Raw genomic sequence first — 11736 nt, 5'->3', positions numbered from 1 at the left:
AGGGGAGTACCTTTGTCATCCTTACAAGGTTTGAACAAATCAATAACTGAAAAATATGCATTTCATGTTCGATGTAAGGAAAGAAAGAGGGAAAAATGTCTAAGATGAGAATACCTTTCCTTTTGGAAAATTCTGACTATGCTTGCTCACTTAACGGAGAAGTTGGATGAAAGTGGATGGAAATGATGTTCTATGCAATTAAATGTATAACTATGGGTTGACTGACTAAAAATGAAAATGTATGAATGTTTTACATAATAATAATAAAAGGTAGGGGATGTTATGTGCTAATTACCCTTAGATACTGACACGATGATTTTATGGGTACACCTATTAATCAGCAAAATATTGAATTAATTTTAAACAACTATTTTGTTTTAACACATTTGGAGCGGTTAGCTTTTTACTTAACGTGTTGGAGTTACTTTCATGCCAGAGCATGTGAAACCTTGAATCTCCATAATGATATGACCCTCTCTCATATATGTATGGCATATAGAATTTATGTAGATGGTTGTCTATTTAAATTATCAAGCATTATTTTTGTTGGATAAATACGTATGCAAGTGTTACGATTTCACTTATTTGGGAATGGCTAAATAGTCTATTTTCTTTTCTCTATTGCAATATGAATAACTAGAGCAATGAGATCCTTAACAATTTAATTATGGTCTCTCCGTTTTCTAAATTTTTTATTGCATGAATTGTTGGGGTGCGGAAATAGCTCCAATAACGCACGTTGATTCCAAACCGGATTGTAGAGAACGAAATTATAATGATAATATTGAAGTAAATAAGATCACACCACGAAACAAGGTTTAAATTGCAAAGAGGAATAAAAGATTAACATAGATGAATGATGTTTATTGAATCAACAATATGGAGAATAAAAAGTAATCTAGCAATTGACTTCTATCTGTTACATCTAATAAAAGTGACAGAGGAGCTTTGTATTTATAAGCAAACCCTAAATGAGTCCTAGAAGGTAAGAAAATATAGTATAATTAGGAGACCCAATTTCAAGAGAAGTTTGTCTCCTTTAGTTGGATGCAATTAGATTCCATTTCCAAGTAAAAGTCTAACACACATCTTCAAAAGACTCCTTATCAATTTCTAGGATACCACTTGGTCAAATTCTAAATCAATAATCCTATCACATTTGAGTCATCAAACCTAACAATCTCCACATTGACTCAAATTTCGGTGCTACGAATGAAACTCCTAGATTTCAAATCCATCTACATCGAAATTAACTGGCCGAATCTCCTTAACACAGTAACCACTACATATAAACTAAACACTTGTCCTCTGCTCGACGTCCACAATCGACACCCGAACCCAATCCCCATGATTCCCAATTCCACCAAGGAATTAATGTTAATCACACGGGGCCAAAGTACACCCTATAGCAAGAACCAAACCTGATGCTTGATCAGAAGGTCCCTTACTGGAACTATCGCCTTCAACATCTCCAAAAGCATCCCAAACATTGTTGACACCACGGTACCTACGCTCGATGAGTTCTACCCCAACAACTAAACACAGTATACCCGCTGAAATTGTGGCAAAGTGGGATCACCAGCGTCTCCCTAATAGTGTTTTGAACGGACTCAAAGTCCAACCCAAGAGATACTGTACCAAATTGAACTTCTACCACGTACTAAACTTGTCCAAATGTCTCCTAACAGGTTCTGCACTCCCGCAAAATGTACAACAGGGATCTCCTCCTTTCCTCCAGTATAATTCGGACTCCTTTTCGAACCTTTAAGACTCCACCCCTTCAAAGAATTTATACCCTTTTGCATCCAAAGTACTCAGCGAAATGATATTTCTTTTCAGGTCAGGAACATGTCGAACCTGATCAATTGTTCTAAATGTTTCATCCCGCAGCCTCAATATGACTCAACTGATCCTAGTAATACGACAAGATTAGTTGTTTCCCCTTACAACTCCATCCTGCTGAACAACCTCATATGTCCGAAATAAATTCCTATCGGAACACATATGGTGCGAACATACTGAATCAATAATTCATTCCTCGTCAGGCCTAGACTCCACATCAGATAACATGGTCAACATCACCTCTTCGCCATCTGAACAATTCTCAACTACATTCATTTTGTTTGAAGTAAAAGGTTGCGCTCCACGATTTGCAATGAAAATCACCTTTAGCTTACTACATATTGCAATTCTTCTAAATATGTCCCTTCCTTTTGCAGTAGTAATAGGTCACATTGTTAAATCTAACTTACGATCTGCCTCTTCGTCGACCACCTTGAGATAAAAGAGCTTCCCCACCCTTAATGTAGCTCCAACCAAATGCTTCATCTTCTCCTTTGAGTGCAAATCATCATAGATATCTTCTATAGCCAAAGTATCTCGACTATACAAGATAGTATCCCGAAACGATGCATAAGACCCAAGTATCCCGAAACGATGCATAAGACTCAAGATCCTCTTCATCGTACTTAACCTCCAACGTCTTCAGATCTGTAACTATTTCCTTGAACACGGTAATATGGTCTTCCAACAACTTTCCTTCCGCCATACGATGGGAATACAGCTTCTACTTAAAAGCAAGTTTACTGGTAAGACTTTTATTCATACATAACTGCTCTAGTCTCAACCACAAAGTAGTCGCCGTCTTCTCCTTCAAGACATCCTGCAGAATGTTGTTGGACAGATGAAGATGAATCAATGACGTAGCCTTTCGATCCTTCCGTTGTTTCTCCTCCGTTGTCCAATCAGCCGGCATCCTTTCAGAACTTAGCAACGCATCTTCCAAATCCAACTGCGCTAGAACAGCCCTCATCTTTACTTGTCACAACGAAAATCTTGTATTGCGATCTAATGCGGAATATCATACTTCAACCCAGCCATCTCGAAAAAAAAATCTCAACCAATCCACAGAAAATCAACAACCTAACTCTGATACCACTTGTTGAAGCTTCCACGCCCCAACATGAATAATAGGGTCAATTTGAGCTCCATCTTTTGTGGAAAATGAGTTTTATAATAGTAATTTTTTGAAAAATGTATGATTAGAAAATAAGAAAAAATTTTGTACGTACAAAATTATTTTATTGAAAGAATGTATGGTTAAGAATAAGGAAAAATGAATTTTTAGAAAACGAGACTCTAATGGAGACATTGTGTTATATGAAATATTATCATGGTCCTACTCTACAGTAGAAGTCCGGCTGTCAAACACAATGAATAGTAATGTGAAATAAGCAATGTTGAATTTTCTATAATGAATAATAAAGTGAAATATTGACGCAATGAGCACAAAATTTCTGCATTGATTTCCGACCATTTCTCTGTAGGAAGAATTTTGTGAATAGTGACGCCAAAAAAAAAATATAATGATGGTTTGTGAATCCGTGCCGAAAATTGGAAGAGTAACGGCAAAGAAAATACAAACAAGAAGAAGAAGAAAGTATGGACAAAGCCGAGGCAAGAGTTGGACTCTTTGTCCTTGAGTCGAATTTGCCCCGCAATGGTGCCTACGGATTTTGGCAATCGACTCCCAAGATACAACGGCTACACTTGTGTTTGTAGCACTCCAAAATACAAGTACAACGAACCAAATTTAGGCTTATGTACTCCAAGGATGAAATGAAGGAAAATCAAAATAAACGAAATGATTTTGATTTTGGATAGAAGAGAGGGTGTGAGATGTTTTGCATATCAAATTGTGAGGAATAGGACACCCAAAGGGTCCTATTTATAGACCATGAAAGGGTGTGGACGAAATGGTTGAGGCCAAACCATGCACCCTTTCCAAACAATGCACCTTTATGAAAAGGTGTCTATTCACTAATGGTTGAGGCCAAACCATGCACCCTTTCCAATCAATGCACCTTTATGAAAATGTATCTATTCACTGATTTTTGTCCTTTTTCGTAATTTCTCATTCATCCGATATTGGTTTTCGAAATGCCAAATATACCCTTCAATACATGCAGGTCGATCCTCGTTTGTGTGCCCCGAAGCGGCGAAGTGGCAAACAATTTTGCCTAAACGGATTGAGTCGAGCTTTTGAGTATTTGGCCGAAGTCGATACAAAGTCACTTTAATCGATTTTCCATTCTCGATTTATTTAACCAATATCCAACATCCTCTCCCTCTTATATGCAGTAATTTTGTTTACTTACAAGTGAATTGTACAATAATGTTTTCTTTATTATCCATCATTTCAATTATAAGTAACCGATAATAGATTATACTCAGCTCATTGGATGAGCTAGCTTAATACGAGATGGTTATGGGAGGATTAACCCGCAATAAAAAAAAAATCGACTATTGTCAATATCAAACGTGGTATTGGGATAATTTTTATCATACGCAATGTACCAAATCTATGTCGTAAGTACTAACTCATGTATAAGTAAAAAAATACTTAAAAATATAGTATCAGCTAAAGGGCGAGTTAAAAAATGTACATATAAATTCTTCTTATATTTCATATTTTATACTACACTTTGTCAAAGAAAGTTAAATTAGTTAATGAAATCTGAGACTTCATATTCCCTAATTATATTAATGAAATAAACACATTTGCTTTAGCTACATTCATTTGTCCAAGTCTTGTAGATATTCATTACCAAAATTCCACCATCCTAAAATATTATAAATTATTTGGTAGCCAAATAAGGTTGGATTGACTGGTATTTATATCTTGCAGTCTTGTAGCATGTCATCAATAAAATTCCATATTTCTAAGCTTTTGTAGTGTGATTGATACATTGAACATGACTAATCTAGACAGGAAAATGGAACCTTGATAAATCAACATTTTCAAGACCAAGAGAAAATATTAGTCAAGCAAATATTAATTTATCAAGAAACGTTCCTTATTTTTCTAAAATATTGCATCTAGAATCCTCTCATTCTAGTTAAGAGAGTTGAGTATTTCGTTTCTCAAACTAATTAAACTTCATATATTTGTTTAGAGAAGTAAAATCTATGAATATACATTTTTCAAGGAAGTATTTATGAATTCAAAATGTTAGTCGCATTTGCTTATCTACCAATAGTCACGATCATCATTAATTTAGGTGACAATGAGCTCCCTAATTTACTTCATTGAACAACAAAATAAGAGGGTTAATTGCCATCTAATTAAATTGAAGACGATCGATAGTATTACTCTATTATATGTAATGGACATTTAACCAAACAAAACTCTGTGAATACATTTCGTATTAAATTATATCGGTCTTTCAATCTTTAGCAAGTGAGGCATTCATATTCCTATCCTATCATTTATTGCATTCATATTTTCAACTTTTTAAAACTGTAGCACCTAGGTTTCTAGAAAATAAAATAAATTTTTTTGAACGTTAAATGATCACGTGTCACTAACGTGATGTCAAAATAAAAGGTAAAATTGTTCGAAAAGATATCCTTTATTCCAAAACAATCCAAAAGGTGACTTCAATTTTCATTTAGAAACCTGAAAAGGTTAAAAATACATCAATGTTCATGGAAGCTATCCCTTTACTTAAACCCATCTTCGACATCGTATGACCATTTGTCGTATAAATTTTAACATCTTTGAATTTTGCCCTCCATTTATTTTTGCAGGACTCTTTCCTATATCCCTATCAAGTAAACCCATTGGGAAGTCAATTGACTGGAAAAATACAGTCTTTGATTTTTTATCAGTAGTAGACTCAGTCATCGGCGGGAAAACTTACACTATTATTTGCAAGACTATTCTTCTTTTGGTAAATTGCATGAATGATCATCGCTTTTCATTTCTATACATTTATTTCTCGACCTTTCATTTTAGATGCAGAGAGCACTTTTGCCCTTTTGGACGAAAACGTCCAAACCTGCCCTTAAATTTGACGAAGAAATCATATTATTTAATACTTCGTGCTTTCAAATGAAATTGTCCATAATATCGTATTGATTTAAGAGTTTTTAGTGTTTATGAGATTCATAACTTTTCAGCTACACATTCCATCATTTTTATCAAAATTTACTTAAATTTTGATTTTAATCCTCAATAAACAAAGACTATATATTATGTGATTATATTTTGGAAATCATCTCAAATGCTTCGACGGGCATGCATTTCTAGTAGTCTTCTAGAATTTCATCGGGCCATCCTTACACGGGTGGACCCACTTGAGGTCGAGTGGGGGCGGCAAAATTTTTATTTTTCTTGAGGGTTTTTTAGGGTTTCCAGGTTTTTCCTATGATTTTTTGGTTTCGCCCCCACTGAATTTTAATCCTGGATCCGCCCCTACATCCTTATAATTTGTTAGAGTACATCAAACGTCTTCGCATATATCAGTCTTTTTTTAATTTACAAGCAAATTCTACCGTCATTTATTCAGTACATTGAAATAAAGTTGTATTCATACCTCCTTCAATTTCCACGTTTCAATTGACTTGAAAAATTAGTATGTTACACACTTTAATTTGTCAAAAGTTATTTGTAGACCCAGCTTGTGGAAAGTTGGCATATGAAAATTCTTTAATTCTCATTTGCAAGACCCGGTTAGAGCATAATTTTCCCTCTTCCGTTTTATTTACGGGCAACACTATTTCTCTTTGGCTAAATTGCATGCAAGGTATCCAACTTTTGGGTGGATTGTATGTTAGTTTCCAACTTTTTCTTGACATTTGGCTTCTCAAAATTCTTTTTTAGAAATGAAACCGTCCAAATCTACTGTTTTATTTTATTTTTTTATAATTTATAGGGGATTAAAGGATTCAATCACTCCAAATTTGTTGATATGTTTGAGAAAAATGCAATTTTTGCTCTTGACCATCATCTCCTTCACGATTTTGATACAAGTTGATAAATTGTGTGACTAAAAAATTATGGATCCTATAAAATGTATATTTAAAATTGATTGTTGATTTTTACTTCTTTTTTTTTTTTTTTATCAACTTTTAATTTACACTAAACAAGGGTATAAAGTCTTTTTGACGAACTCAAAGTGAATTTGGAGGGTTTCCATACAATAGACGAAAGTGAAACTAAAACAAAAATTTGAGGAGCTGAATGCTAGTAAAATAGGTTAATGGCCAACTTTCAATTGATCCAAATATTAGGGACCAGACAATCAATTTACCTTTTCCTTTTCCTTTTCTTTTATGCAAACTTTCCTTGTAAATATAGAATGAGAGAACTTTCTTAGAATAAGCTATTTTAACAGCCTGTTTGGTATTGATTTAAATCGAATTTTAATTCAAGTCAAAATCAAACAATTAATATTGAGCACATATTTCATAGGTTCCACAATTTTTCAACCACACATTTCAAAAACTTCTATCAAAATGTACTAAAAATCTAATTTTAATCTCCATCAAATAAAAGCAGAATTTTTTCCCCACCTACTTCACAGATGTAGTATTGAAAATAGATGATTAGGTGCAAACATTTATTATTTTTCGAATAGTCTAATAACAGAATGTCACATGTCCAAGCATTACCATCGAACTTTCCCCCTCCCTTTCCAAGCAAGTCTATAAATATGCACAAACATAACTCAAACTAATACACCATTCTTCAAGCGTTCCTTCAAATTCACTCATGGCACTTAAAATTTCTCCCATCTTCTCAAGCCTCTTTTTACTTTTCTTACTCCTTTTTGTCTCTTGCCGTGCAAAGAAAACAGTAAGCCCAAATAACAAAAAACCTCTCCCCTTTGATTTTCTCAAACATCTGGAGGGGTGCCACAAGGGCGAGAAAACGAAGGACATTCACAAGCTGAAAAAATACCTCGAGAAATTTGGTTATCTTGATTATCATCATTCAAGAAACAAAACCCATGAAAATGATGATGATTTTGATGATACATTAGAGTCTGCTGTCAAACTATATCAGTACAATTACCATATAAATGCCACTGGGATTCTGGATTCTGAAACGGTGTCCAAAATGACGAAACCTCGATGCGGGGTGACCGATATTGTCAATGGAACAAGCAGAATGCGAGCAGGTGGAAAAAAACATAGAGGTTCAGGCTCCCTCCATACGGTGTCGCATTATACTTTCCTTCCGGGAAACCCTAGATGGCCATCTGAATCAACACACTTAACTTATGGGTTTTTACCCTCTACTCCTGCAAGTGCCATGAGCCCGGTGTCAAGAGCCTTCGAAAAATGGGCTTCAGCAACACATTTCACATTTTCACAATCTCAGAATCCAAATTTAGTCATCGGTTTCCATACGGGTGATCATGGAGATGGATCAAATTTTGATGGCCCAGGTGGGATCCTGGCTCATGCTTTTCCCCCAACTGACGGGAGGTTTCACTATGATGCAGATGAATCATGGTCCGTTGGTCAAGTCCCGGGTGCATTTGATCTTGAAACTGTTGCATTGCATGAGATCGGGCACCTTCTTGGACTAGGACATAGCTCGGTTCAAGATGCAATCATGTTCTCTGGAATTCCTCCTGAAACGATCAAGAATTTACATGCTGATGATATACAAGGAATCAAAGCTTTATATAATGTCTAAAGAGAAGCTGCTTCCACAGAGTTAAATCAAATTTTATGAATAAAAAGATGTAACGATTAATTAATAATTGTGTAGACACAAATAGGAATTTCTGTTGCGAAGTTGTGATGAATAAATCTTGACATTTTTTCCCTTTACTCGACACATTACTGAGTAAGACTGATGATGTTACCAATAATTTATCTTGAAGGAAAAGCTTATAAATTACGATATTAGGTCCAATAAGAAAATAATAATGTTTTGTTTAAAAAAAAATAAAAAATCCTTGACCACATCACCAGAAGATTGACTTCTAAAGAGACTGGGGGAAGTTGAATGTAGCTAGGTCTTTTTCGATTTATTACGTGCAAAGAGATCATTAATAAACTATAATCTATTAAAGATCGCATGAATTGAGAGTTATAATTTATCCAACCTAGCTACATTTTGACTATTTTTTCAGTATTATCAATTTGTTGGAATAAAGTCAATTAGACTTTCACCTCTCTTGATCTTCACGATGTGAAAATTGGTACGGGATTATATTAGCCTGTTAAAAGCATTGAGCCCGTGTTTGTTTGTCATTTTTCACCTCATTTTTAGAAGAAATGTTACTGTTTATCGTCCTACTTTACCCCCTCCCCCCCCCCCCCCCCCCCATCTCGCAACTTTCATTTTGCAACTGCTATATATATTTCTTCTAATAATAAGCAAAAATTGGCGCCCAAACGAGCTCTATATATATTTTCAATTTTGAGTATTATAGTAATGATTACTGTTTTTATAATGAGATATAATAGAAATATATTATATATCTTGAACATAAAAATGGAAATTGGAACGCCGAATGATGGCTGTTTTTCTCATTCCTAGAAAAGATGGCTATAAGATGAGAAATATTTTGTCATTTTTCAGTTATTTGCCCATTTGGTCTTCTGTTTTGTTTGCTATAGGGCTTTTTGCTGTGATAACATATCAATGGCCTTTTTGTTTGCTTAGAACAAGGGAATTTGATTTGTTTTCGTTAGGGATGATAAAAATATTCGCTGAATTCAATATTTGTAGGGCTCGCTCCAAACGAAGTAGAGATTACCCTACTAATAGGGTAAATAAGGCAGAGCGAGAATAGAAAATATGGTCCCCGCTCTGTTTAAAATTTATTTCAAACTTACGTTTTTTATAAAAATAAAAAGAAAAGAATTATCATCCTTTCTAAAAGGAACATAAGTTGTTCTTAAAAAATTGGGGAAAAAATCATTTCACTAAATACAAACATTAAAATATATATATATATATCGACCCATCTCACCTTAACTGGATATGGGGGTGGGGCAAGGTATTGGAATGATAGACTTGCCTCGTTATCATTCCGAGTTTTCGTATTCTTAGTGTTTATGGGGGCACTCCTACTGCGTCGTTTTAAAAGCAAGAAAGATTTTACTTAGTTAAAAAAATAAAAATATAAAAAGAACACTTTTGAAGATAGTTGAAGGAAGCATTTTTTTTTTTTTTTGCTACTATTTATTTATAATTTTATAGTGATTTTACGATGAGATATTTTATGTCTATTTATTTTGCTAAGTATAATCAAATTGATTTTCTTTATTAGGCCTGGCAAGATCAATTCTCATTGCGGAAGGACGCATAAATTTGACGTGTTAAGTTTTTTCTGGTTCCTTTTTAATGGTACTTCTTGTTATCGCAACTAGATGTTTGGTCGATTATGCTACGAGGATTCTATTGAGTAAAAGAAATGCAAGATACTTATTGTACCCTTGCCTGGTGTCGATTCTCACCAAATTTTAGAATTTTTTTTTACCATTATACTGTAATCTAGCAGCCGCACCTTTGACCAGATTTTGCAGAATTACATTTATACCCTTTTGACATTTAATATACTAATTTTGAAAGGGGGACATTTATTGTAATTTAAGTAATTTTGAGTCAAAATATTATGGTTGAAAGGGCTCAGGTTATAAGTTTAACTAATACAAAAATCAGGTTTTAGCTAATTAATTAAATATAATGAGGTCACATTTATACGGTTAATGATCACATGAACATAATTATAGGTCATAACTTATTTATTGATAACATATTATCAAATTAATTAGTCACAAATTATGTCAATGTCACAAGTCAAAAAAAATTTAGGTCACAGTTTATGTCATTGGTTATAGATCCAAAAAATTATTAGTTACATGTTACATATTTTCAAATTTTATGGTCACATCTTAATTTTTTAAGTAAAAAATGATCGACTTTTAAGGTCACATTTTACAAATCCAAAAAATTATACATCACAGATCACATATTTTTCAAATTTGATGGCCATGGATTACTTTTTTTAAGTCCCAAATGATCAAATTTTAAAGTCACAGTTTAATAGTCGGTCACAGGGGACCAAATAGTTGGTCACAGACACCAAACGCCAGATCCCAATCCACCACAATATTTGGTCACAAACACTACCCCACCCTGCCTTTGTGACTATGCCTGTAATTTTCTGAGAAAGAATATCATTTGTTTCCTGTAACTTTGGATATGAGATAAAAGTTTGGTAAAAAAAAAAAAAGACAGTGAAAAGCACTCGCAGATGTATAAGAACAACAGAAAATTACTTCTACACTTATTAAAAACTTTACAATATTTTCAACCTCAAACTCACCATGTTATTTTCAACATAGAGTTAAAAACACTTGCAGATGTACAAGAACATAAAATTACTTCTATAATTATTAAAAATTTCACAATATTTTCAACCTCAAACTCACCATGTTATTTCCAAACACGAGACACTCAACACCATTCGTCGGCATTATCAAATCATAGACAGACAGATTGCATAAACTCAACAACAAGTTCAAAACGCAAAAGGATAATCAACCAAAGATCTCAATGGATTTAGTCATTTAACCTCAGGCTTCTTCACTTCCTCCTTAGGCACGATGATATCCCATTCTTAAATTGCCGACGTAAATGGTGGTGACTTGATGGTTGGAGAGTGAAGAGAGAAGGCACGGCACCGTCGGAGAAGGAGCGATGCCGAAGACGAAGATGATCAGTGAAAAAGAAGAGAGAAGCGAGGGAGATATAGAGAGAGAAGGAAGCTGTGATTCAATACCTAGGGTTTGGATAGTGGGCGTGGGTGGATGTATTTAATATTTAATTATTATATTGATACCTGATTTATGCATAATTAAATTTCAACCCTGACTTTTGAATTGTGATGTTTAAACACCTAATATTATGTAATTTTCCCTTTATTA

The 11736-nt window shown here is 34.1% G+C and overlaps 1 protein-coding gene across 1 annotated transcript; it reads left to right on the top strand.

Moving 5' to 3' along the window:
• The first annotated feature begins 7540 nt into the window (after window positions 1-7540).
• Window positions 7541-8641, top strand: LOC111409227 (metalloendoproteinase 2-MMP-like). The gene has a single exon (XM_023039236.1). The coding sequence runs from the start codon at window positions 7556-7558 to the stop codon at window positions 8486-8488; it is 933 nt and encodes a 310-aa protein (XP_022895004.1). The 5' UTR covers window positions 7541-7555; the 3' UTR covers window positions 8489-8641.
• The last annotated feature ends 3095 nt before the right edge of the window (window positions 8642-11736 follow it).

Source organism: Olea europaea, chromosome 14 (assembly GCF_002742605.1).
Source record: "Olea europaea var. sylvestris chromosome 14, O_europaea_v1, whole genome shotgun sequence".
NCBI lineage: Eukaryota > Viridiplantae > Streptophyta > Magnoliopsida > Lamiales > Oleaceae > Olea > Olea europaea.
This window is presented reverse-complemented; position numbering and strand designations above follow the sequence as displayed.

Excerpts from the sequence above, each read along its gene's own strand:
- LOC111409227 (XM_023039236.1), top strand. The coding sequence starts at position 7,556 with ATGGCACTTAAAATTTCTCCCATCTTCTCAAGCCTCTTTTTACTTTTC.